Source organism: Drosophila mauritiana, chromosome 3R (genome assembly GCF_004382145.1).
Source record: "Drosophila mauritiana strain mau12 chromosome 3R, ASM438214v1, whole genome shotgun sequence".
NCBI lineage: Eukaryota > Metazoa > Arthropoda > Insecta > Diptera > Drosophilidae > Drosophila > Drosophila mauritiana.
In genome coordinates, this window is record NC_046670.1 from 8821148 (window position 1) to 8846458 (window position 25311).

Consider the following 25311-nt stretch of genomic DNA (forward strand, 5'->3'; position numbering starts at 1 on the left):
TATTGCGGCCCTTGTTTTACAAACCAGGGCCTCTTGGTCTAATAACACTTGGTGGCAATACAGGTGGCAACGCCAAAGCCATATTGTTTATATCGCTTGCGAGATTGACTTTTAATTTTTTTAATAAAGTTTACGCCAATTGCTATGCAGATCACAATCAAGGTGCTAAAGGGCAAGGACTGCACCATCGAGGTAAGAATGAACAATGCCAAAATCAAGTGAGGTCGTTAACATGGGAATATTCCACGCAGGTCGCGCCGACATCGACGATTCTGGAGGTGAAACACCAGATCGAGGCGGAACTGCAGATATCGGCGACAAATCAAAAGCTACTGCTGTTGGGGCGACCGCTGAACAACGAACAGACAATTGCGTCCTATCCCAACATCAAGGAGGGCACCAAACTAAATCTGGTGGTGATAAAGCCCTGCCTGAGGGATAGCATCCTGCGGGGATTCCGCAAGCACTATTCGGAGCTCCTGGCTGAGCGTATGACCAATGAGTTTATGGCCGATTTCGAGCGGAAAATCAACGAGCTGAGCCTGGACGACCTGGAGAGACTGTCCGACAGCATAGTCAACAGAGCGGGCACATAGCGCCATTGAAGAGCCAAGACCCACAAGCAACCACCACCACCACCCCCTCCAAAAATATGATGGAAGTCTATCCTCACAGCATAATATTTGTATTTCCCCCCTCTAACAAAACAAACAAACTAAAAAATATGAGGTAGTAAAAATTAAGACTTGACTGAAAACACACGGCCCATATTCTTTTTTCGCTGCGGTCTGGCAACGCTCCACCAGTCAGATGCAGTCTTTGGCTGTGTGCGTGCGTGCCTGTGTGTGTGAGAAGAAGAAAGAGAGGAGAAATGCGTGTGCTGTCGTGCAAATTTCTTGGCCGAGTTGTGAACTCCGCGCTGCCCCAACAAATCATTTCACTGCGTTCCCTGTCCAAAACCAGTGCAGCTATGGTGAAAGTAAGTGCAGGTTGACCGGCAAACGCGGATTTCAGGCTGTGCGGCAGTCCGGATTCCATTACATAAGCCGGTGGGCCGAGCTGCATAAATATTGATTGCGGCGGCACCTAGAAATTACAGCGCTTCAAGGTTATCGCCTCCATCTTGCTGCCTCTTTTCTCTAAAAGTGCCTGTGTGCTTTCTTTCTGCCCCCCCACTTCATTTCCAGGTAGGAGACTCCCTGCCAGCGGTGGATCTGTTCGAGGACTCGCCAGCCAACAAAATCAACACCGGCGATCTGGTCAACGGCAAGAAGGTGATCATCTTCGGCGTTCCCGGCGCCTTCACTCCAGGGTGCTCCAAGGTGCGTAGCATAGTTGCAAAGTCATCTGCTCTGAGTTTCCGAATATTGTAGAAACTCCCCAGCAATTCAGTTTAATTTATGCAGCTTATGTATTCCAACTGAATAATGCATTTCCCCACACCCACAGACCCACTTGCCCGGCTATGTGAGCTCCGCCGATGAGCTGAAGTCCAAGCAGGGCGTGGACGAGATTGTCTGCGTTTCGGTCAACGATCCATTTGTGATGTCCGCCTGGGGCAAGGAGCACGGAGCCGCTGGCAAGGTGCGCCTCCTAGCTGATCCCGCCGGCGGTTTCACCAAGGCCCTGGATGTGACCATCGATTTGCCACCACTTGGCGGCGTGCGCTCCAAGCGCTACTCGCTGGTGGTGGAGAACGGCAAGGTGACCGAGCTGAATGTCGAGCCCGATGGCACCGGACTCAGCTGCTCGCTGGCCAACAACATTGGCAAGAAGTAAATGGAATCCAGTTAGCCCGGAAACACTAGAAACTCATACAGTAATGATATCAATTACGTCTTCAAAAGAACTATGTAAAACGTACAATATATATGCGATTAGAGATGTTATGTCTAAGGGAGTTGCTTTAATATCTAATTGTGGAGGCTTATAGTCTTTACATTTTATCTTATAACTAGCGATTGTCCGTGTTTGGCGCGATCTTCTGTGACAATAGTTTGCCATAACCTCCGCGGCCGGCGTCGTAATCTGTGCGGTATTCATCTCGCACCTGGCCGCCGGTTTTGCCGCGTCCATACTGCCTGCCCTCCACGAAGCCGGCGTCCCAGTCCACACGAATCAGACGGTCGTCCAAGCGGGTGCCATTCACAAATCTGTTTTGTCCGAGTAGAAAGGAGTATTGAAGTTAGTTAGGAAATGATATTTTTCACTTTTCAAAGTTATTTATATATCCCAGCTGTTCCTTTAACCGACGAGTATCTGGTTACTTCTACAAATGCCGGGAAAAAGGCGGCTTTCTCTTGCGTGGAGATGGATATGGCTCACCTCATGGCCGCCTCGGCCTCCGATCTGACATAGTACTCCACGAAGCAGAAGCCGCAGGGCGTCTTCTTGTACTTGTCCAGGCCCATCACAATCACACGGACATCGCCGCAGCGGGAGAAGAGCTCGTGGATCTGCTCCTCGGTGGTGTAGAAGCTGAGGTTTCCCACGTAAAGTGTACACGAGTCGCGGAGCGATCGCTCTTGCTCGGAGCGCGAGCCCTGCAATTGGTTTATTGAGTCGGAGATCTGATGGGGCGCCTTTGGATGTACTCACCTTGAAGTGCTGATCGCGATATGAGCTTAATTCCACAGATGCAAACATATTTTTCAGCTATAATCTATTGAAATATTTTCTACGCGTTTATTTAGTGACGGCACTCCAGCGATTGAAAATTCGATAGCACTTTGAAGCATGAATCGGTTAGCTAGAACATAAAAAGTTTACTGGGTAGCAAAAATGAATTATTTTAAAAATCATTCTATACTTCACTCTTTGCCCTAATAAGAACTTATTCTTTAAGAAGCTTAAATGAAAAACCATTGCAAATATTTAACATGTAAATATAATGGAAATAAAGCTGTGACTTTGGGCGATAGTTTTGTACATTCGATACATACAGTGTTTACCTTTGGGTATTTCCGGCACGCGTTAGTACATTTTCATATTGCTGCTGTTTCACCCAGAAATTTTGTAGTTCGTTGTTATTATTTTATTTTATGGACTCCGCAGACCGTACTTAATGAACTCCACACTCAATTCCGCGGGCGGCAAGCGGCAGCTGCGCTTTCGCGGCGACGTCACCGGCAGCCGTGTGGAGGAACTGCATCACCAGCAGCAGGAGGAGCACAAGCAAAAGGCGCCGCTCGCCCAGGATGACGTTGCAGCGACGCCGACTGCGACGCCGGCAGCGGGCTCAGCGCAGCAGCGACTGCAGAGCGGTAAACACGGATTTCTGATTGGAAATACATACTTTTGAATTATTTATTTATTTGTTTATATTGTAGTTTAATAAAGTATAATTAAGTTCTTAGGGCGACATTTACATTAACTAATTTTATTTGGTTTTCGCGCTTATTCATAGCATCTTTACTTTTATCATAATATACAGATTTACCTTTGACTTGATACTATATTTAAAGTTTTATAGATTTTTAATTAACTTAAATCGCAGATATAGCTTTTAAATATATAATATATCATAATTTGTGATTTTTGAAGTAGTTTTGTTTAAGGATAATGATGTATATTCAATGTTTTTATAATCAATCGGTATCTATTTAACTTAAATCATTAGAATCTATGCATGTACTATAAATTAGTTTTATACTTATCCTTAATTTTTGTTTTTTATTCCAGGACCCGGCGAGACCAGCACAAACACATTCTACGACTTCTTCAAGGTGGAGATGACACGCGGCTACATGCTGGAGCACGACGAGGAGCGCTATTCGGCGCGTAGGCAGAAGATCTACAGCTTCATGCGCATACCGCGGGATCTGGAGCGATTCATGGTGTACGGGATCATGCAGTGCGCCGACTCCTTCCTCTACATTCACACTTTTCTGCCCGTCCGATTTGTGATGGCCGTTTGGGCCCTGGTTTCCAGGACGGTGGCAAGGATCTTTCGACTGCGCAGCAGCGGACAAAGGCTGCTGTCGCCGGCGGAGATCTGTGATCTGCTGAAGGGCGTCATCTGGATGACGGTGACGCTGATAATGCTCCTGGTGGACACGAATCGGGTGTACCACATCATCAAGTCGCAGTCGATAATCAAGCTGTACATATTCTACAACATGCTGGAGGTGGGCGACCGGCTGTTGTCCGCCTTTGGTCAGGACACCATCGACGCTCTCTTCTGGACGGCAACAGAACCAAAGAATTCCAAGCGCGAGCATTTTGGAGTACTCACGCACGTTCTCTTCACGCTAATCTATGTCTTCTTGCACAGCGGACTGATCATGTTTCAGGTGAGTAATGGTAGTTTTATAAACCATATTTTCGATGATTCAATGGTTTGGTTTCTAAACTATTCCTTCAGGCCACCTGTTTGAATGTGGCGGTGAACTCCAACAACAAGGGCCTGCTGACCATCATGATATCGAATAATTTCGTGGAGCTCAAGGGTTCCGTGTTCAAGAAGTTCGACAAAAACAACCTGTTTCAGCTGACCTGCAGCGATGTACGGGAGCGATTCCATCTTTCTGTGCTTCTGTTCATTGTGGTCATCCAGACCATGAAGGAGTTTGACTGGAGCATCACCCAGTTCTGTGTTATGCTGCCCGACTGCTTTGCCGTGCTGTTCACGGAAATCCTCATCGATTGGGTGAAGCATGCGTTTATCACGCGATTCAATGAGCTGCCGGAGAGCATCTACAGGGAGTACACGACCAGCTTGGCCTACGATATGACCCAGACGCGGCAAAAGCACGCCTTCTCCGATCATTCGGATTTGGTGGCCAGACGCATGGGCTTCATTCCATTTCCGCTGGCTGTGGTCTTGATAAAGGCCATCTATACAGCGGTCTCTTTCGAGAACCTCGCCGCCTGGCTGCTCTTCCTGCTTGCCTACTTGTTTGCCATGGGCCTGCGCATTTGCCTGACCATCTGTGCGCTGGGCAAGGCCTGCAAGCTGATGAAGGAACATCAGACAGAGCGCAACAGTTCTACACCGAGTAGCATGACCAATGTGCCGGTCATAGGCGCAGCTGCTCCTGTCTCAGCGGCTGCCATCGGCGGACAGAACCAAAATAATAATAATAATAATAACAATAGCATTAGCATTGGCTCGAAGCCAGCCCAGGTGACCACACTGTTGACCCCGCCCAGTGCCGGCCATCTCGATGTGAGTAAGAATTTCTCGCGAAACTCAATCGGTTCCACATCCACGCCAAAGAAGGCGGTCAGTGAGCAGGAGCTGGACGTGACCAACTCCCTGGAACTGGGCGCCACAGCTCTCTTCTCCAACAGCGATGTGGATCTGGACGATGTTTGCCTCAACGAGCAGGTGACCAACACCAATGCCAGCTCAGCCGTACAGGAGGTTTACCAAGAGCAGGACCTGGTGCGCAGCCAACCGGATCTGATGCTGCTCAACAGTTCCGGCGACGGAGTGGCAAGTCCCAAGGCTAAGCAGGCCACCCAGCGATTGCCCAAGCGAACGCACAAGCGTTCCGAATCGGAGCCAGGCATGCCCAGCATGGTGGAGAAGGGCGGAGCTGCTGGTACTGCGGGCGGCAACCAAACGACACAACTGTAGCCATAAATCGATGCTAATGTATTATTATATTTGATTTTATCTTATACGTAGTTGCTCTTTGGTTTAAGTATAAGTGAGAACTGGATTGAAAAATTACCTTAGATCGTAGCCGAAATTATATTAGCCCTGGAATATCGAACTGTGCCTCAAAATCCTTAAGACGGTGTGTGTCCCATGGTATTTCCATGAACTTTTTTGAATTTTTTGGCTGTTTCCGAGCCCTTGCAAAATAAAAACACTCAATAGCTTTTGGCCAAACTATTTATTACCATTAGGTGGGGTGATAATTATATAATAATTATGGAATAATAGTAGAAAGTTGACTTTGCTATTGTACATAACATGCTATAAGAAGTCCAATATTAAATAGTTTCTTTTATTTATTTAGCACAAATAGCTTATTTTTTAATGGATTCAACTTTGGTATGTCAATGGTATGTACAAATATTACTCATACGACACGTTAACATCAGATTGTATAACAAATATCTTCCAATTAACTTGGCCAAAATCTAATCTAACTGAAGGCAATTTAAAACATGAAATCTATGTGATGTACACAACAATTTCATCTATTTAACAGATATGCTCTCACGCATCATTTATCCAATAACCTTTAGCATTTTGAAGTTAGCAAGATGACTCCCAGCTGAATGAAAAGCCAAGCCAAACTAAGTTTACCACAAATTCCTAGGGGCAAAAATTGCTTTCAGCTTAGCGCGAAATTGTTTTCTGGACGAGCTCCCCAAAAATCTTTGGGATCTGAAGTTTGGAGCTACCCGCCACCCCCTCACTGAGTTAGATTCGTGAATGAAATGGTTTCCCGCTTTGTTTGTGTTTGCACGCGTAGGAAAATCAACAAGCTGCAAATGGAGTGCTCACTCGGCCCCATATCCGCGCCCAACAACCAGCTCCCAGCTCCTCTACTCCACCCATGACCACCTCCTGGGAACTTACACGCGCCATGGATATATATACATGTATATCTACGCCGCGGGGCGTATCAGTTTTATGAATGAAATTTTACGCTGACCTTGGAACAACGCATTGTGGTTGCGTCAGTGGCCTGAAAAAATGGGGAAGTTTTCGCAGAGGAAAACCCCTTGGAAAATTCGCACTCAATGGCGCGCAAACTCACCAAAATGTTTGAACTTCTCCTCGCTGGCCGCTTTCATTCATGAAAAGTTGGGCCAACTTCATGAATGGTCTTTCCCTTTTTCGATTTCAAGGACACGACGCTCCTGCGGAATGGCGTCCTTATCGATTTTCCCTCTCGCATTTATGTATTTTTCACATTTCGCTAACTGCGTGGGCGGAAAATACGGTTTTCCTTCTTGTTAAGTGTGATTTTTGCGCAGATTTATTGCTGTTTTGTTTTGACTTCTGTTTAAAGTCGAGACTTTATGGGATTTTGTGTTTAATTTGTAGCATTTAAGATTTAAGTGGGTTTCCGTATGGGGAAATAAAGCTTTATAAGAGGGGAAATACTTAAAAATGTTACTTAATAAGAGTGTTAAATTGATTTGTTGTTGCATATTCACAGCGAAGATCATGAACATGCAACATATTAAAAGAACCCCGAAAAGTAGGCCATAGTATTAGCATCACCTGGCCAAACTTTCTTTTCGAGCCACCGAATATATAGTTTAGAAAACTAATCATATTGCATAGTTTATGAGCGGCATAGTGACATCTTGGTCTGGACTAGAAGTAGCCTTGAATGAGTCCACATGCCATGTGGACCAGTTTTTTTTTATGAATGAAAGCACCACACCCAGGAGCACCGGGCCAATGCCTCTTCACCTTGCTCTTGACTGCCGCTGTGCCCCAACATCATAGTACATATATCGATTCTTCCCATTAGCTTTGGACCTGCGCACTGGCAGATACAGATACTCGCACGCATATACATAGATACTATAGATACGCGTACTTATGTAGATGTTCTGGCCCCAGCTGCTTATCGCTGACACATTGACGACAATGAGCTTTATATGATGCAGCCCGAACTGTTGCTTCCCACTGACGTCATGGGAATGCTGATGATTAGGGTTTCCTGCAGCGAATGTAACCAAAATCCAAAGGCTGCATAATCACCTATAAGAGCGATAAGAAGTTGTGCGTATCATGTAATTGTAGTTGTATAAAAGGAGATATTAGATATCTGTGACTCCACTGCGGGTAAAGTCCTGGAACCAGTCGTACTGCTCGAGCCAGCGTTGCATCACTCCGCCAAAGACGTAGAGACGCACCGGAACGTAGTCGACCTCGTCGTTTATATCGTCGGAGGAATCGGATGCATCACGTTCGTCATCGGAATCGTCATTCGACAGCAGGACATCCAACGCAATGAGGCAGTGCAGCAGATAGATAACACTGGACACCAGAGAGGCTGTCGCCTGGTCCCGCAGGCTACCGAAGAACGGATGAAGCGGCTTCTCCGGATACAGTAAATCATCCGGGTTCCTCCCATCGTACATTATATAGAAATCCGTCTCCGCATCGCCCAGTGCCATCAACGAGATTACCGTATATAGAACGAATCCGATCAGAGGACGAACCACTTCCTCAACGATCGATGTGCGCTGGCCGGTGCAGAGATTTATGCTGGCAAAGAGCGTTATCACCGTGAATATGTAAAAGAAGGTCATATAAAAGCTGTGGATCAGAACATCGTTCCAAATCATTGTGGTCAGATTGACGAAAACAAATGCTTTCAGTTGGTAGTACAAAACGAACAAGTTGGCCGTCGTCTCCACCGTGTAGAACAGGAAGAGCACCGGGCGCATCTGATACAAGTAGACCCTCATTTCTGCAGTCGCTTCGAATGCTTGACAAAACTGGCAGGTGTACTATGTTTGAAGTAATCCATTTCAATGTGAAGTATCTGCTCAAAAAGTACAAAAATAGAATGTTAAGAGCCGGAAACTAAGCTCAATTCAATTTGGTCAAAAAGATTTGACCAAAAGTTATGGTTATAGCTACATAAGTGACCAAACGAATGGTCAAAACGAACTGACTAAGATGAAGGATTACAACGAAATGACCAAAGAAAGAAAAAAACAAAATTAGAAAAACTTAATGGCCAAAACCGAATGACCAATACGAAATGGACAAAATGCAATGACCACAAGGAAATGGCCAAAATAAAATGATGAAACGGAAGGAGCAAAGCGAAGGAATGATCAAAACGATATGGAAAAACTATCGAGATCACGGCGTTTATACGGACGGACATACGGACAAATAGGCGGATGGAGTGCCGGGCATGGCCAGATCGATTCGGTTTGTTATGCTGATGGAGAATATATCTATTTTATAGGTTTGTAAGAGCTTAATCTTTAAGTTAACTAATCTTTAAGTTAATTCAGATTCTTCAAAATATGTTCATAAGTTAAAAAGTAAAATCAATTTTAAAGATTTACGTACAAGGATGATAATAAACGTAGAGGTCCTATGTGTGCTCCAATTTGTTTATGGTTTACATTCTGCCCAAAGGTGTTCCACAAAATGCACTTTGTACCCGGAATGTACCAAGCATACATACATACATACATATGTGTGTAGATATGTATGTAGTTCCCATTAGCGAACTCGAAAGACACGCTTTTGTTGTAGCCTCCGTCTTCTTTCTCGTATGGAAAGTGCTGCTTTGGGCTCGGCTCATCTCGTCTGATCATAAAAAACCACTTCACCGCGGCGGTTGGTGCTTCTGTTGCTTCGTTTGCTTCTGTTGGCCGGACGGACTGCTGCGTCTGGAAACAGTAGCAACATTTGCCTGCCAGTTTGATGCTGTTGACTGCTGTTGACGGCGATTACGTTGATGACGCGCAGACCGCAACGAATTTACGCGCAATTCTCCACCGTGCTCCAAGCTCCAAGCTTCCAGCTTCAGATTCGGCTCCAGCTCCAGCTTCATCTGAAGTGGCGTGGGGTGGGGGTAAGCATTTAAATAAATGTTTGTACACACGAGCCGCTCATGCAACGCCAAAAAGTTAGTACACTTGAAAACGAACAATTGAATTTTGGTTGTAATATTTAGTTAAGTACCTTGCTTTTTAAAATTCAGCTTGCACTTATATGCCTAATATTCTTTTCACCTAAATAAATGGCTACGAAAACAGTGTTAAATTCGTTGTATTTTTAATAATATATTTAAGTTCAATGACCTTTAGGAAATTGAGACAAGTTGGCAGTAGCCTGCGATAGCTCCGACGATGCCAATCGATAAAAAGTAAGAAGAATCGTTATCAATATCCTCACGCCATGTTTTCCCAAGTTTCCGAGCAATTGTGTATTTAATTTTTAGTTTAAATCGCGTGTTTTCGTGTCGAATATTTTTCCGCGCGTTTAACTTAATCCGTGTGTTGGCCAAAACTACAAGAACGTCCAGTAAAATGACAAAGCCCTGTCTGCTATTGTTGTTGTAGCCACTGTATTGCCTGTTGCAAGCACACATGTGTGTGTGTGTGCTTGTGCAAAGTAAAAGGGTTAATTCATTTAACCATTTCGACTGCGTCATCTCTTTGTGGCTTCTTAACATAAAAAAAGGCTGAATGCTGCTGCAATTTTGACAAGCGAACGCACCGCATTTTAGCGACTTTAAGTGCAACAACAAAAGAGGGCAGCTGCTTCTTACGTACATACATACATATGTACTGTACATTTGTCTTGTGTACACATTTTATCTTCATTTTTTTGCCGCTTGAGATTCCAGGGATCGCACAGTAGTCACTTGCGACTTTTTCAAGTTGAACTTAAGCACGCGAGCCCTGCCCAAAACAAAAAAAACTAGGAAATTTATTTATTTATCCGTTTTTGTAAGATCCGCAGAAGGATCTTCTGTCTCGTTTTCGTCGCGGCCGCCATATTGAAGTTTACGCGTGTGCGTGCGTACGTGTGTGTCCAACTAGATTGCAAAGTAATATGAGACAACATTCCAATTAGAAAATCTAAATATAATCCAATTAGAAATCAAAACATTTGTATTTATATCAAGGTAAGTATATTTAATATTGATTTAATATAATTTTGATATTTATAATATTTATATTTATAATTATTGACAAAAATGTACATATTTTGGAGTTTAACTTGATATTTGAAGATTTCTTAACAGTGATTTGTTATGAATAATTATATGCTTTTAATTTTGAGGAATAATAATACTACATAAATAGATCGGGGATTCTAAACCTTTTTTTCTTCCAATTGATAATGACCAAGTGCAATTTAATTTTGAGCATCATTGTGGGTCGCTTTTGGCCCCACAATTAAGCGTTCCCAACTGTTACGTAATCGTTGGCGCAGCACTGCAAATTGCTGGCGTTACGCCCATCCCAGGGGGCATGGCCGCTATGCGCTGCTCCGCATGCCACATACAGGCGGCTAAATGCAAGTGCATAAATAACAATTACAGCTGCAACTGCAGCGGCAGCAGGAGCAGCAGCAAAAATAGCAATAATAGGCAGCTCGGCCGCTCAGGTGTCAATTGGGGGCCGCGCTGACCGCCGGCCATTTTGCAAAAGCGCATTCTGCTGCATATGTATATATATATCGGCAAATATCGGCATATAATGCCCGTTGATTATTATGTTTACACTATATGCGAGATCGGTCCGCTCGGCAAGATTGCCGGTCGCGGTAATGATCCCGCACCGTTTCGATCCCAATGCAAATCAACGGCAATTAATAATTCATCGCCCGCTGGGCCTCCTCCATCCACCAACCGAATCCGATGGCAATTATGCGCCACCCCGCCGGCGGGGGCTGCACACAGCTCACCCGGTGGAGCTGGCCATCACAATGAGCTGGAAAAGCGCACATGCCGGCCAGCAAGAGGGCGGTTCGCAAAACTCGCACATTACTGGCGGTAATTTCGGGGGAAATCTCTTAGGTTTCCAGTCGATTACGGACCACTTTATTAGATGCTGTTTTCCATTGCAATTACTGGCTAGAAAGAGCCTATTAAAATAGCACATTTATTACCAAGGAGATCGGTTTTATACTCTAAAAAGCAAACATTAATGCCCAAAAGATTGAAGCAGCTTATTGTTTCAACTCGATCATTTGGTTTAGTCACTTAACTTCAGCTATGATTAGTTTTAATGATTGAATACTGCACGATCCACCCTCGCGTATCTAACTAAATCTTCGGCTATATTCAATAAAATAAATTTAATATGCAAAACAGCCGGACAAGAGCGTAGCAGCAGCAGCACTACAAACTGCTCCAGTGCCCGCCTGTCGTCCAATATCAGCAAATTTGCAATAAAATATTTGTCTGGCCGTCGCTTTCGGTGGAGCGGAGTTGGGGTTTCAGTTGGCCAAGTCGGTCGGTTGGCTGGTAGGTAGGCCAACAGTGGGTCGTCGAGTGGTCGCCGCCCGGCTACTGCAAATTATTTATTTGCACCTTTCGCCGCCATCGTCGCACTGAAGCCCCCTGCTCCACCAATCTTGCCCCCCAACCTCCTCCGATCGGCAGCACTATTCTCTTTCTCCAGCGAACTGCATTTCCATTTGCTTATCAAATCGCTGGCAATCGGCGGAGTGAGAAATGCAGGGCAAATATAAATATTAGTCGGTTGGCGACGGGTGCCATGTGCACTGAAAGAAAACCAAGCGAATATCCTTGAGATATGTATCTCAAAAGCTGTCGAAAAGTATGCAGCAATATTATCTTCATCACTATGCCTGCCGATAAGTGGGTTTTAAGCACTTTTACTATAAATTTTAATCATTAAGACAACTTTTCTTAGTAGCAGACTAACAAATACTCTTTTAATATGCATTTTTATTTTTTTATTAAACATTTTTGCCCTGTGTGGTTGTGGGGGACTAGAACTTGGACTGGCGTATGAAATTAGGCGCTGCCAATTCGCCGCCAGCCATTTCGACCTGTCCGATGCATGAAAAGTGTGAAAACGAATTAGTGGACTAGCTCAGGGATCTGGAAACTGGCTCAGCTCCTCGCTGACTGGGGATATGGAGGGGGAATGCGGGTCCAAGGGCAGACAGGGGTCGCACAAGTTATTAGGGTCTATGCATTCGTGATTTTCAAGCGAGACATAAAGGTGAAAGCGAATATGTGGCACAAACAATCAGTGAAATATGTTGTATAGATTGCAAAATATATTTAATTAACATCATACATATGATTTGTAGATGATCACATTCCACTTCTTCAATAGTTAACTTAGTTTAAGTGCCCATTTGAAACAACTGGCAATAGCTATGCAACAAACTGCTGTTACTCAGAAATGATACAATTCCATTTCGGAGCTGTACCAATTCGCATTTTCAGAACTTATGGCTGCTCTTCGTTCACAACTCCTGGAAAAGCATGACCAAAAAAACAGCTGTCCTCGCAGGACTTTCAACACATGTCGCTGGTTTACTGTTTGCTCCACAAATGCCTAACTTTAGCTAACCAGAAAGCCAGGCCAAATTGTCACTGGCACACGGGCGCCCAATAATTATAACAATGGGTGGCCCCAGCGACAGTCGTCGAGTTGTGGAGTTGGAACTGTGTGTTAACCGCGTCATGTTCACAAATTTGTTTGCATTCCGCAACGGTGGTCGCCGCCACCACTGACAAAATGCTCAAAGCCCAAAGCACCGAAACGCACAAAATGCGGCAAAAAATAAAGAAAAAAAAGTAAAAAATCGAGAAGCAAATAAACCCCAGCCATCGTCACATATGACAAATTTTGTTGTTGAAAATCGTGTAGCTGTTGCGTGTGGCTTTTACGCCCCACCGCATCGGGCGGAAGAGGGGGGCGTGGCGGCCAGAAAGGGGCGTCCGTGTGCCACATGCGTGGCGCATGCGTGGTGGAGTCGGTGACTATGACAAATCGCCACATGGCAGGCGGCCAATTAGCAAGCGGAGAAGTCCATGCAGACTGGTTTGATGCCACCTGATAGACCCAAGATTAATTACAGCTAATGGCCAGACTAAGCTTCCATATGTGCATGTGATCCTATCCTTATGATTCCATATATCAATACCAAGAAGAAAGGCTCCCATGACTTGGTACAATAGTAGCGTTTATTAGACTGGTAAAAGGGTTCTAAGAAAGCCAATTAAAAGTACGTTATAAATTTTCATTTTCCTTAGCTAGGTCAAAGTGCATAACAATGTCCTCCGAGACAGAACTTTCCAAACTTTCCATTTTAAGAATAGATTGCTTTCGTGTCCAATACTTCAACTGAAAAGTTAAAAACTTAAAAAAAAATCCAGAGATACAGGTGAAAACCAATAGATACTTACGTTCTGTTGATATGTATCCCAAAGATTCGGACTTTTTGCAATTCGGAGCAACAAGTGCACTTGTTTATTGCCACTGCTGCGCACCTTAAGAACACCATGAAGTAGATCTTCCGTCAGTTCTGGGCACTGATCCAGTAGAAGCTCCTCCATTTGGGCATTAGCCTTGATGAAGTCCAAGAGCTGTTCATCAGTGAGATCTGGACAGTTGGAGAACCGAGCAAAGGTTATGACAGTGGGCAGACACAACTTGGCCATGTCCTGATACGCAAATATGCAATTGGACAACTGCAGTTCCGTCAGATTCATGCAGCGATTTAGAGCCAACTCACTTAGGCACTTGACATGATCCTCAAAGATGCAATTAATTTGAATGCCCACGAGTTCATTGGCTTTTGTCTGCACCACATTGGCAAGGGCTTTCGTTGTGTCCTTGTTTTCTCGAATCTCGGTGATTTTCAGCTCAGTAAGCTTAGGCAACTTAAGAATCTCATTTTGACCGGCCAAAAAAGTGTCCAGATTTACGAATAAGTTGCTCAGTTGTTTGCAGTATGAGATGCAACACATGGGATACGTATGAGAACCCGATAGATTCAAACACTTCAATGGTGCGCCACTCAAGTAAATGGCCTCCATAGCTGGTTTAGAAATCTCTTCAGCGATCTTCAGGGCTTCCAATTTGCCAAACTGGTCAATAAAGCAATCCTGCACTGGGCAGTAGACATCCAGATCGGTCAGATTGCTCATCAATTTTGGCAGTGCGAGAAATGGCCAATGAGGGAATTTGGTATTCTGTTTGCTCGCCGATTTTTCCCAGGTAATGATGCAGCATTTCACGTGCAGCAGACGTCCAATATTGGCCCGTTCCAGGATGTTCAGTTCGTCCTGCAAGTTCTCACTGCGGAATTTAATGCTGGGAATATCCGTGATCATTTCCTGTAGAAACAACTCCAGATCGGATCCATGCAGTTTCCGTTGCATCAAGTCAAAGTTCAGCCGCGGATGTTGCAATCTCCAGAGCATATGCAGCGCATCCGGAATATGGCTAACATGGCGATGCAGCAGCGTCTGATCGTTGACACTCAGCTTCCTGAGAACAATCTTCAGCATGGCCAGATCCTCATTTTCCCGCTCGGAATCACTGCCACCATCCAGCTCGTTCGAATTCGTATCTTCCTTTCTTGGCGAAGGCATTTTGCAGCTTAAAGTTTATGCATTTGTGTGTGAGTTGCTAAATTTGCTGTTTGTTTTCAAAGTGGGAAATGTTTTTGTCTAAATTGTTGAAGTAGAACAGAACACTTAGGGCTACGTTGTTTTTTTTCCCTAAAATATGTATCTCTTTTGGTTCCTGGTCACAAAGTGCAAATGTTTTTCGAGTTTGCCCCACTGCAATACAAGAAATTCAAATGAAATTTTCCCCCAGTTTGCAGCCAAAGACTGGTGTCACTGCTACCACCCTGCTGAGATCGGATGCTAACGAGCCACGGATATGTTTTCATTTCAAACTGATTTTGTTTTATGGTCCCAGGCATGGGGTCCGCGACCTAATCGACGGGGACACTTGGGCCGCTCCAGTTGGACACCACTTCTCCACATTTCCATCTCATCTCGGGCGGCACTTCTTGATGCTTCTCTGGGCCAGTCCGTGTTCCAAACTCTTCGCTAATGAGCCGACGAGTTGTTCGGAAACTTATTTATGACACTTGACTGCTCATATCTCGGCTTTTGTTTCCCAAACATTTTGCTGTGGCATCAATTAGACGATTGGTTGGCTGCAGTTGGTATTAAAACAAGTTTCACAATGGAAACGAACGAGAAAAATCACAAAACTAGTCGAAAGTGTATGTGTGTGTGTGGCATGCGTCGCTGCTGGAAAATATGGAAAATTGAAATGTTTTATTAATACACTTCAACAACTCTCGATGCAAGTTAATTAAATAAATGTTTCTCGGTTTCCTCGGCGCTTTATTGCTCTTGTCGACAACCGTTGCAATTCTCGCCACTTCTGACAGCTTGGACAGATTCGAGGAGGCGAATAGGAATAGCTCGCCTTTGGGTGGCAATGCGAATCACAGCGAACCCCACCCCAGATGCTGATGTGATTGGATTTGCGAAAGGTGGAACCATCCAGGCTACCAATTTGTCCGCAACAGTGTGAACCACATTTTAAAGAAAAAATCAAGACATTTTTAAAGTAGTTCCTTAGATTTTACAAGCATATTCCATCTCTTAAACTGTGGTTAGTCCTACTAAAACTATACAAACCATTATGCAACTAATATACATTATTAATAATATAAGATTTAACTGCTTGGATAAGTTAGCAATTATTTGATTGCACTTAGTTAATATAGCAGTCATTTGATTTTAAATAAATTGCCTCTTACTTTTTCCCATTAAACATTGAAAACATTTTAATAAACTGTAAAATGTATGTTATATCAATTTGTTTGCAACAAATTTCTTGAATCTATAAAGTTTTCATATAACTGCTAATTGGATGTGGCTCATTTAATTCAAAACTTCTTAAATTCCTTCATTAGGCGCATTTTTTCTTTTAAACAAATAAATTGGTAATTTGAATATTTAAACGTGTTCATATTCCACATTTTTTCCATCATACCGAATCTGCCTAACCCAATCAACAAGTGCTTAACATTTTATTTCTTCGTTTACTGGCCTTTGGCTGGAAAGGAATAGCGTTTATGGCCTTGTCCGGTGGGCCTTTGGAGCCAGATACAACTGTGCAGATACACATGAGATACACAGATACAGATACAAATTGCGCCTGCCCGCATTTGGGGCGTTTACATTTGGCTTTAACCACCGCAACCCGTTTAAATGTCTTGAAATCCGAAATAGTTTGCATCTGGCATTTTTCGGGTAAATATTGTGGGAGTCGAGCCAAATGGCAACCTTATATGTGCTACCGCACTTATTTGGTGACGAACCATTTTAGCCAAACTCAGATCCTGGCAAAATTGAATATTGCCCTATAAAAATACTACAAAATTCCCAAGTAGGATTGTAGCAAGCTACGGTCACACATGATCTGCTTATTTCCGTTCTCTTTTCGTGAAGGCGTCATCGAGTGAAGTTTAACTTTGTGCAAAATTCATGAATAAAAATCCAAGAGCATCGTGTGATTTTGATAAGAGTTACAAATACTGCCAAAAGATAGTTTACTTCAACTGCGCCGCTGCCGGTCCCACATTTGGAGGCAGAAGACTTTGTGGCTGCGTCGCCAAGGCGGTTTGTATTGTTTTTCGCCCTTAACTTTTGACCACGCGTGAAACTTACTGTGGCTTCATCGATCGCAGAAAGATTTACAACTGCTTGCATCAGGGGCACCCACCGCGTGCAGCGCAAAGCTGGGCTTGTGCTCTTCTGGCGACAGATCGCTGGTCAACACACCCCCCCCAGAGTTGGCGTTCTTTTTTCTACTCTTCATCGCCGCAAGCAGGAAGCAGATCGCCGTGCATCCATTTTATGCACAAGTGTGAAATTCAGCTTGGTGTCTTCTTCATCCGTGCGCATTCTGAATAATTGCGCACAACACGAGCCCCAGGCTGCTGGCCTTGTCGCTGCGTATGCTGCGAACCTGAAGCAGCCGCAACACGATTGATCGTGTCCAGTCTTAAGTATCTTTAGAATAGTTTTTCTTATTTCTGTTAATTTTACATAAAAATACTTACTTATAAATTTCTATGATTCTAATTTAGCTGAACTTGTGGGAGATCTGACAAGTATATATATGTGATTTTCCCGATTTATATTAATATCTACAGCAAATCATCAATAGTCATCAGGCCTGCTGACATCGATGGAAAGTGCGTGAGTACTGAACAAAAACAATAAAAACACCCAAGCATATATATGTAAAAAAGTCAGACATTCCTAAATAGTATGCTTTAAAATACATTGCCTTAATTAATAGTATATATAGATCTCTTAATTTAAAGAAGTTTAAAGTTTAAATATTCATTAATCATACATAATTCTAATGTAAAGTAAGCCAATCAGACAAAAGTAGAATGTAAACTTAAATACCAATATTTGCATTCCTATTTTAATTATTTTTCCTTTATTTTATTGTTGATAAGCAAAATTACTCAATAAGAGATTTCCTTAACGTAAATAACGTAATTTTTAGTTTAAGGATTAGGTTTAGGAAAATGTATCGGAACATTATCTTTATCTACAATTATATGGGGTCCAAAATGAATTAATCTGACGTCTTGTTGGGCACCAAAGGGTATGTGAAGCAGTGGTTGTATTAGGGTGGAGTCCGAATGGATTTCACAGGTAGGGTGGGTATAGAATAAGGCCAATAACATCTGGACCTTATCTTCAATAGGTACACTTTCTTGTCCGCTTCTTAACCGTTTGGTTATCGTTTTTGAATCTACTGTATCTCTGTCTACAATATTGTAGCTGTAACACTCTTGTTCATCTCAACACAAAACCCACGCCCATTTTCCCTGAGCATGCCGGTCAAAATAGTAGACAGAGTGTGTTGGGGTGGACAACGCTCTATGAGTGTGTTCGTTACAGTTATAATTGGCGCCCAAACGTGGGACAGCCCGATGCCTGATTAGGTACTTGTCGTTTGACAACCGAGCTTCCCGTTAATAAACAATCCATCCACTTTTAGTTTCAGTTAGGTATTTCATATTCCGTCCTGGAATTTATGGTCTCTGGAGAGTTCCGGAGTCATACCGGAGGAAATGTTATGCTTTTATATGTTTTTTTTTCTATCAGTTCGGTAATAACCGAACATTATGGTTAAAAAACAACATTCTAATTTGAGTAATTGATTCTTAGGAATTATAGTTCTGATTTAAAGTCGGTTCTATACCAGGATTTCACTATTCAAAAATTACTTCCTTATCATTTAGGATTGAGATTTTTTTAGCTGGATAGATTCGGTTAGTTACTCTTCTAAGTGGTAAGAATTCATAAATAAATAAACTACATTTATTTTACAACTCTGTATGCACACTCCGTTAGCTTTTCGTACCTATTGAATTATACAACCTACTGCTTTGCTACTCAGGGTAAGACCCGCAGGTATTATTTTTGGTCGCTTAACTTGTATCTTTTTGTCGCTTAGCGTTGATCGTTGGATCTTAGCGCTTACTCATTATCCTTTTTTCGCTTATCTTTGATCGTTGGATCTTACCGTTTTTGCCTACTATTGATCGTGTGATCTTATCGCTTATTTTTCTTATTCTAACGAGAGGAATTGTTAGACTTTATATATTCTTCTAGAAGCTTCGAAAATGATGATGAAAAGTAATGAAAATTTAGTTGACGTAGACACTGATGCGTCGCCGCAAACAGGGTTGCACAGAAAATTTTGATGACTTTTTGGATGCAATGATTTCTATTGCAGATTCCCTTCGTGAACCAATGCAGGACAGTGAGATTACTGTAGAAGTTCGTCATAATCTCAAACCGGAGATCGAGCACGAATTACTGCACATAGACACCCCAAACTTAGCAACATTGCGTAAGGAATGTCATCGTCACGAAGACTTCTTTCGAAGCACCCGGACAAAGCCAATCCAATGTCCGAACACAAGCAAGCGTTTTGTTAACGCAATTCTGCAGGAAAATGATTCCGAAGATCAGTCTGAGGAAGAACAGGATGTTGAGGACGAGATTTGTGTCGTTAGGACTCCTGAGAAAGTTAAGTGCTGGAACTGCGATGAATCAGGTCACGGTTACCAGAATTGCCTTAAGACACGCCGTATTTTTTGTTATGGTTGCGGAACACCGGAGGTGTATAAGCCCAACTGCGCAAAATGTAAATCGGCATCGGAAAACTCTCAGCAGGGCATTCGTTATGCGAACAAAACGAATGTCCGCCGTTAGCCTCGAAAATACAAACAGAACCAAATTCTGTGGCAAATGATGTTCATTCCATTCTGCCTTCAACTCAACCTGACGTATCTGACTTTCTTTTGAAATATGGCGTTCGTCATATGTTTACCGGTGCATATGCTCCACAATCCAACGGAGCTGAGAGAGTTAACCGTTCTATAAACGCTGCTTTAAGAGCTTACATTCGCTCTGACCAACGCGAATGGGACGTGTTCCTCAGTAGCATCAACTGTTCTCTTCGTAACTCGATTCACCAATCTGTTGGTATATCGCCTTATCAGGTTGTTTTCGGTAAACACATGATATCCCACGGTAATGACTACAAACTGTTGCGCAAATTTAATTTACTCGCAGAAGGTGACGTAAAATTATCAAGGACTGACGAATTTCAAAGAATTCGCTCCAACATTGCCAAACATTTGAATAAGGCTTATGAGACAAACCAAAAGTCTTACAATCTCAGAGCACGACCCAGATCTTTTGAGGTTGGTCAAGAAGTTGTTAAAAGAAATTTCGTGCTAAGTAATGCAGCGAATAATTTTAACGCGAAACTCGCTCCTGTCGGTGTTAAGGCCCGAGTCAAAGAAAGGATTGGTCAATCAATATATCTCTTAGAGGACATGAACGGCAAGGAAATTGGTAGATTTCATGCCAAGGACATTTGGTAATTGCTTTTGACTCCTTTTTCAGTTTTTATTGTTAGTCACAGGGACTAAAAATCAAATCTGTGGTTGTGGGAGTCGAGCCAAATGGCAACCTTATATGTGCTACCGCACTTATTTGGTGACGAACCATTTTAGCCAAACTCAGATCCTGGCAAAATTGAATATTGCCCTATAAAAATACTACAAAATTCCCAAGTAGGATTGTAGCAAGCTACGGTCACACATGATCTGCTTATTTCCGTTCTCTTTTCGTGAAGGCGTCATCGAGTGAAGTTTAACTTTGTGCAAAATTCATGAATAAAAATCCAAGAGCATCGTGTGATTTTGATAAGAGTTACAAATACTGCCAAAAGATAGTTTACTTCAACTGCGCCGCTGCCGGTCCCACATTTGGAGGCAGAAGACTTTGTGGCTGCGTCGCCAAGGCGGTTTGTATTGTTTTTCGCCCTTAACTTTTGACCACGCGTGAAACTTACTGTGGCTTCATCGATCGCAGAAAGATTTACAACTGCTTGCATCAGGGGCACCCACCGCGTGCAGCGCAAAGCTGGGCTTGTGCTCTTCTGGCGACAGATCGCTGGTCAACACACCCCCCCCAGAGTTGGCGTTCTTTTTTCTACTCTTCATCGCCGCAAGCAGGAAGCAGATCGCCGTGCATCCATTTTATGCACAAGTGTGAAATTCAGCTTGGTGTCTTCTTCATCCGTGCGCATTCTGAATAATTGCGCACAACACGAGCCCCAGGCTGCTGGCCTTGTCGCTGCGTATGCTGCGAACCTGAAGCAGCCGCAACACGATTGATCGTGTCCAGTCTTAAGTATCTTTAGAATAGTTTTTCTTATTTCTGTTAATTTTACATAAAAATACTTACTTATAAATTTCTATGATTCTAATTTAGCTGAACTTGTGGGAGATCTGACAAGTATATATATGTGATTTTCCCGATTTATATTAATATCTACAGCAAATCATCAATAGTCATCAGGCCTGCTGACATCGATGGAAAGTGCGTGAGTACTGAACAAAAACAATAAAAACACCCAAGCATATATATGTAAAAAAGTCAGACATTCCTAAATAGTATGCTTTAAAATACATTGCCTTAATTAATAGTATATATAGATCTCTTAATTTAAAGAAGTTTAAAGTTTAAATATTCATTAATCATACATAATTCTAATGTAAAGTAAGCCAATCAGACAAAAGTAGAATGTAAACTTAAATACCAATATTTGCATTCCTATTTTAATTATTTTTCCTTTATTTTATTGTTGATAAGCAAAATTACTCAATAAGAGATTTCCTTAACGTAAATAACGTAATTTTTAGTTTAAGGATTAGGTTTAGGAAAATGTATCGGAACATTATCTTTATCTACAATTATATGGGGTCCAAAATGAATTAATCTGACGTCTTGTTGGGCACCAAAGGGTATGTGAAGCAGTGGTTGTATTAGGGTGGAGTCCGAATGGATTTCACAGGTAGGGTGGGTATAGAATAAGGCCAATAACATCTGGACCTTATCTTCAATAGGTACACTTTCTTGTCCGCTTCTTAACCGTTTGGTTATCGTTTTTGAATCTACTGTATCTCTGTCTACAATATTGTAGCTGTAACACTCTTGTTCATCTCAACACAAAACCCACGCCCATTTTCCCTGAGCATGCCGGTCAAAATAGTAGACAGAGTGTGTTGGGGTGGACAACGCTCTATGAGTGTGTTCGTTACAATATGTTAATTATTTTTTTAGACTCAGCAACGCCCATTCGCAGTAGACTTTCGTCATATCCTTGATCGGGGATACATATATCTCCACTTGATCGAAGAGACCTGCAGCGATGCTTTCTCATTAGCGGCTCATTAGGCTGGGATATCGACGCCCTCGACGCCCCGCAACCAAATCGCTCAACACGGGAAGCTTGTTATTATGGCCTGGCCAACTGATTACAATACGCCACGTTATGCGCAGCCAATCCAAGTTGCAAACTAACCAGTTGGCCTGCAATTATTTGCACGCGAATAAACAATTCAAAACATCTCTGGGCGTTTATCACTGCCCCTCGACTTGGCCAAGAAGTCGCCGCAACTTGCCACTTTGCTGCGCCTGTTGGCGTTTAATTTTACGGCTTTATTAGCAGGGCCATCGTCTGGCAGATCGGCCAGTCAACGATGGTAATTTGACGGCCCCCAGGGCTGCTACCACCTGCATTCAGCTGGCTGGCCACTGCTTTCAGTTCTGAGATTGAGCCACTGGCGGCCAATATGAGAGGGTTACTCCTGAAGTCGGCGGCAGACACCTCTGGGAGGTCTTTGATGTTCGGGGACCTTAATTTGTTGCCTGTACGCCGTTAAATGGCACTTCTTTTGCAGATGCAGAAGTAAGCAAAAAGTTGCTTCATAGTTACCCAAAACAGATGATTTTTGAGGGTGATTCGGACTCATATGGTTGTTACCTGCTCAACCCAGAAAAATTGAGAACGAATGAAACCCAGATCGTACTCAGTGGCATCAATCAGTGGTATAAATCATTCACACGAGAAGAATCCTTTTTTGATTTCGAGACGAAAACGATCTCAATTTCAATATTTTTAGAGCATATATCGATATCGATCTGCGCATGCTGAGAAATCGAACTTGGCTGGATTTTGTTATCGATATCGGTTTTTTTTCTGAGTGCATTCTTTAAATACGCAACTGAAATCTTACTTGAGCTATTTCTAAGAAAGTTGTATTTACATTCGTTTACTTTATTAATATATTCATTGTCAGGTCTCTGCGGACTTTGAACCCGAATGTTTCCTTACTGCCATTCAAACAGCTACTTTTTTGATTGTTCAAATATATACATATCACTAAACCAAATCGTCGGAATCCAACTGCTTTACAGCAAACAGTTTATCAATCACGTTGAATCTTCAGTGCCATTTGGTTTGGGGTCTTGTGGGCAAAACTTCCTCTGGAACTCCTTTGCAAATGTCTTTATACTCCCGCCACTTGTTGGTTTTGATTTATGCACACAATTTGCGTTATATAAAACACGTATTTATGCGGTTGGATCTTAAGAGAGGCTTACGGAATGTTATCCCCGATTATGAGCGGGAATTCAATTGGAAAACGCAAACATTTTGTTTGCAGCTTAATGACCAGTCGTTGACTCGGTTACTTTATGCCATGCGCCAGCACCGAACAGCATTCAATAATGGTAATAATAATAATAATAATGATAGCAACTGTAAGCGCGTCTTTCAGTGATTTTATGTGCCAGCAAGTACGGCAGAGGACGGCATAGGATGCCTGGCATCCGAGTAGAAGGCCCAAAACCGGACTTGTTATTACCAACATGTGGCAATTGGGATTGGCTGTGGCGCATGCGTGTGGCATTTTCATGTCGAACTGTCAGGCCGAGAAGACAGGCCTAAAGTCTAGTGACAATGTTGCCCTAGACGACAGCCCCACTCCTCCCGATCTTCCACTTTCATCCCACTAATTACCAGTTACACCTAAAAAACGCCATCAAAGTGACATTAACTTCTATACTAATTTGGAAAAGAAATGCGGGAGGAATGGAATGGCATTTTTCGATTGACAATAAATTCTAGAATGTTGTAACAAACTTGAATATATTTGATTTAAGATGCTCTTGTGGTACCTCAACTTTTACTAATACAAGTCAAGTTGCCTTTCCAAAACTTCATGGTTTAGCATTTACCATTTTGATGGTTTCAACATTTTATGGACCTTATTCAAAGGTTTTCAATCTAGGTAAAGATCGTTAATTTGTCTGTTTATCTTCTCGCATGAACAAAATACCAGAAAAACGTTTCTTACAACTATATGTAGATCTATAAAAAATCTCCGATTTTTAAAATGCAAATTAAGAAATTAAGGCAATTCGCATGGCCATAAAATAAGCAGAAGAGACAATGGAAAAGGCTGAGGGAAATTCTGGGCCAGACGCCTCAATTAATAACTATTTGGCGGTAATATCGATCTGAGATAGTAAACTTTATCGCCGGATTGTAAAAAATCAACGGCACGCTGTGTTATTGGATCAATTATTCAGTCGAGGAAGATGAGAATCGCTATCGACTCTAATGAACACATTACATAAAATGTTGGTTTTTATGCCCCACTTCGAGAAGCGGGTATTCTTTTCTCCGCCCGTTTCGTTTTTGTTCCAGCTTTTTTACTGGACGCGCCAATTAGAAGGGCTTGGACTCGGGAACTCGGTTTTAATGGCAATGGGCCAAGTCGAGTCGAGTCTAGTCTGGGCTTTGGTTTTATTGTCTGGCTACTGATCTGTATCTGTTGTATTACTCATATTCTCATGTTACCAATGTCGAGGCTTGGGCCAAAGAAATGTGGCCGCTCCTCATCAGTTCGGTCATTACTTGATTAAGTTCATTTTGCGGCCCAGTTTGGTACTGTTGCCCCCTTTGGCTTTTTGTTGCTGGCGTGGAAAACCGATATAGGTAAGCGATACTAACCGCTTTTCCAAGCAACCAATAATGCAAGGCGTGTGTGTGACAAGTTGCAGTTGAGCTACCAAAGCTACATAAATCGCCGGCTTATGGTGGCTAGCATTTCACCTGCTCGAAACGATTCATAACTCAGCACTTGATTGCATTCACAATATTATTTGACTGACTTATACGGAAGGAGTTATGACCGGTAACGCATCGAATTTCAAACAAACATCGATGCGGTTCAACGGGAAAAATCTTCGATCTCGTCATGTTCAATCAGCTCAGCTCATCAATCAACCGAAATCGAAAATCTATTTTCGCTAATATCGCATAATCTTGATTACTCATTTCCGGCGCACAAACACTATTGTCAAAGGCAATTGCAAGGGGCCAAAGATCATCGAAAAAAGGCGAACCGGTGGATACCCTACATTTGCTTTTGCTACT

At 42.8% G+C, this 25311-nt stretch overlaps 6 protein-coding genes across 6 annotated transcripts; 3 read left to right on the forward strand and 3 right to left on the reverse strand.

Annotated features, from left to right (window-relative positions):
- The first annotated feature begins 43 nt into the window (after positions 1-43).
- Positions 44-757, forward strand: LOC117144005 (ubiquitin-like protein 4A). Its single transcript, XM_033308960.1, has 2 exons — positions 44-192; positions 252-757. The coding sequence occupies exons 1-2, from the start codon at positions 145-147 to the stop codon at positions 594-596; spliced, it is 393 nt and encodes a 130-aa protein (XP_033164851.1). The 5' UTR covers positions 44-144; the 3' UTR covers positions 597-757.
- Positions 758-830: 73 nt separating this feature from the next.
- LOC117144003 (peroxiredoxin-5, mitochondrial) lies at positions 831-1889 on the forward strand. The gene is made up of 3 exons (XM_033308957.1): positions 831-979; positions 1188-1322; positions 1450-1889. Exons 1-3 carry the CDS (start codon positions 872-874, stop codon positions 1777-1779), a joined length of 573 nt encoding a protein of 190 aa, XP_033164848.1. The 5' UTR covers positions 831-871; the 3' UTR covers positions 1780-1889.
- LOC117144004 (nuclear cap-binding protein subunit 2) lies at positions 1887-2718 on the reverse strand. Its single transcript, XM_033308959.1, has 3 exons — positions 2599-2718; positions 2326-2543; positions 1887-2153 (listed from the first exon to the last, which is right to left on the reverse strand). Exons 1-3 carry the CDS (start codon positions 2644-2646, stop codon positions 1955-1957), a joined length of 465 nt encoding a protein of 154 aa, XP_033164850.1. The 5' UTR covers positions 2647-2718; the 3' UTR covers positions 1887-1954.
- Positions 2719-2985: 267 nt separating this feature from the next.
- LOC117144002 (protein TAPT1 homolog) lies at positions 2986-5829 on the forward strand. The gene is made up of 3 exons (XM_033308956.1): positions 2986-3263; positions 3682-4292; positions 4364-5829. The coding sequence occupies exons 1-3, from the start codon at positions 3065-3067 to the stop codon at positions 5579-5581; spliced, it is 2028 nt and encodes a 675-aa protein (XP_033164847.1). The 5' UTR covers positions 2986-3064; the 3' UTR covers positions 5582-5829.
- Positions 5830-7706: 1877 nt separating this feature from the next.
- LOC117144640 lies at positions 7707-8396 on the reverse strand. The gene has a single exon (XM_033309936.1). The coding sequence runs from the start codon at positions 8389-8391 to the stop codon at positions 7738-7740; it is 654 nt and encodes a 217-aa protein (XP_033165827.1). The 5' UTR covers positions 8392-8396; the 3' UTR covers positions 7707-7737.
- Positions 8397-13619: 5223 nt separating this feature from the next.
- On the reverse strand, positions 13620-15155 carry LOC117142236. The gene is made up of 2 exons (XM_033306089.1): positions 13851-15155; positions 13620-13788 (listed from the first exon to the last, which is right to left on the reverse strand). Exons 1-2 carry the CDS (start codon positions 15039-15041, stop codon positions 13675-13677), a joined length of 1305 nt encoding a protein of 434 aa, XP_033161980.1. The 5' UTR covers positions 15042-15155; the 3' UTR covers positions 13620-13674.
- Positions 15156-25311: the final 10156 nt, after the last annotated feature.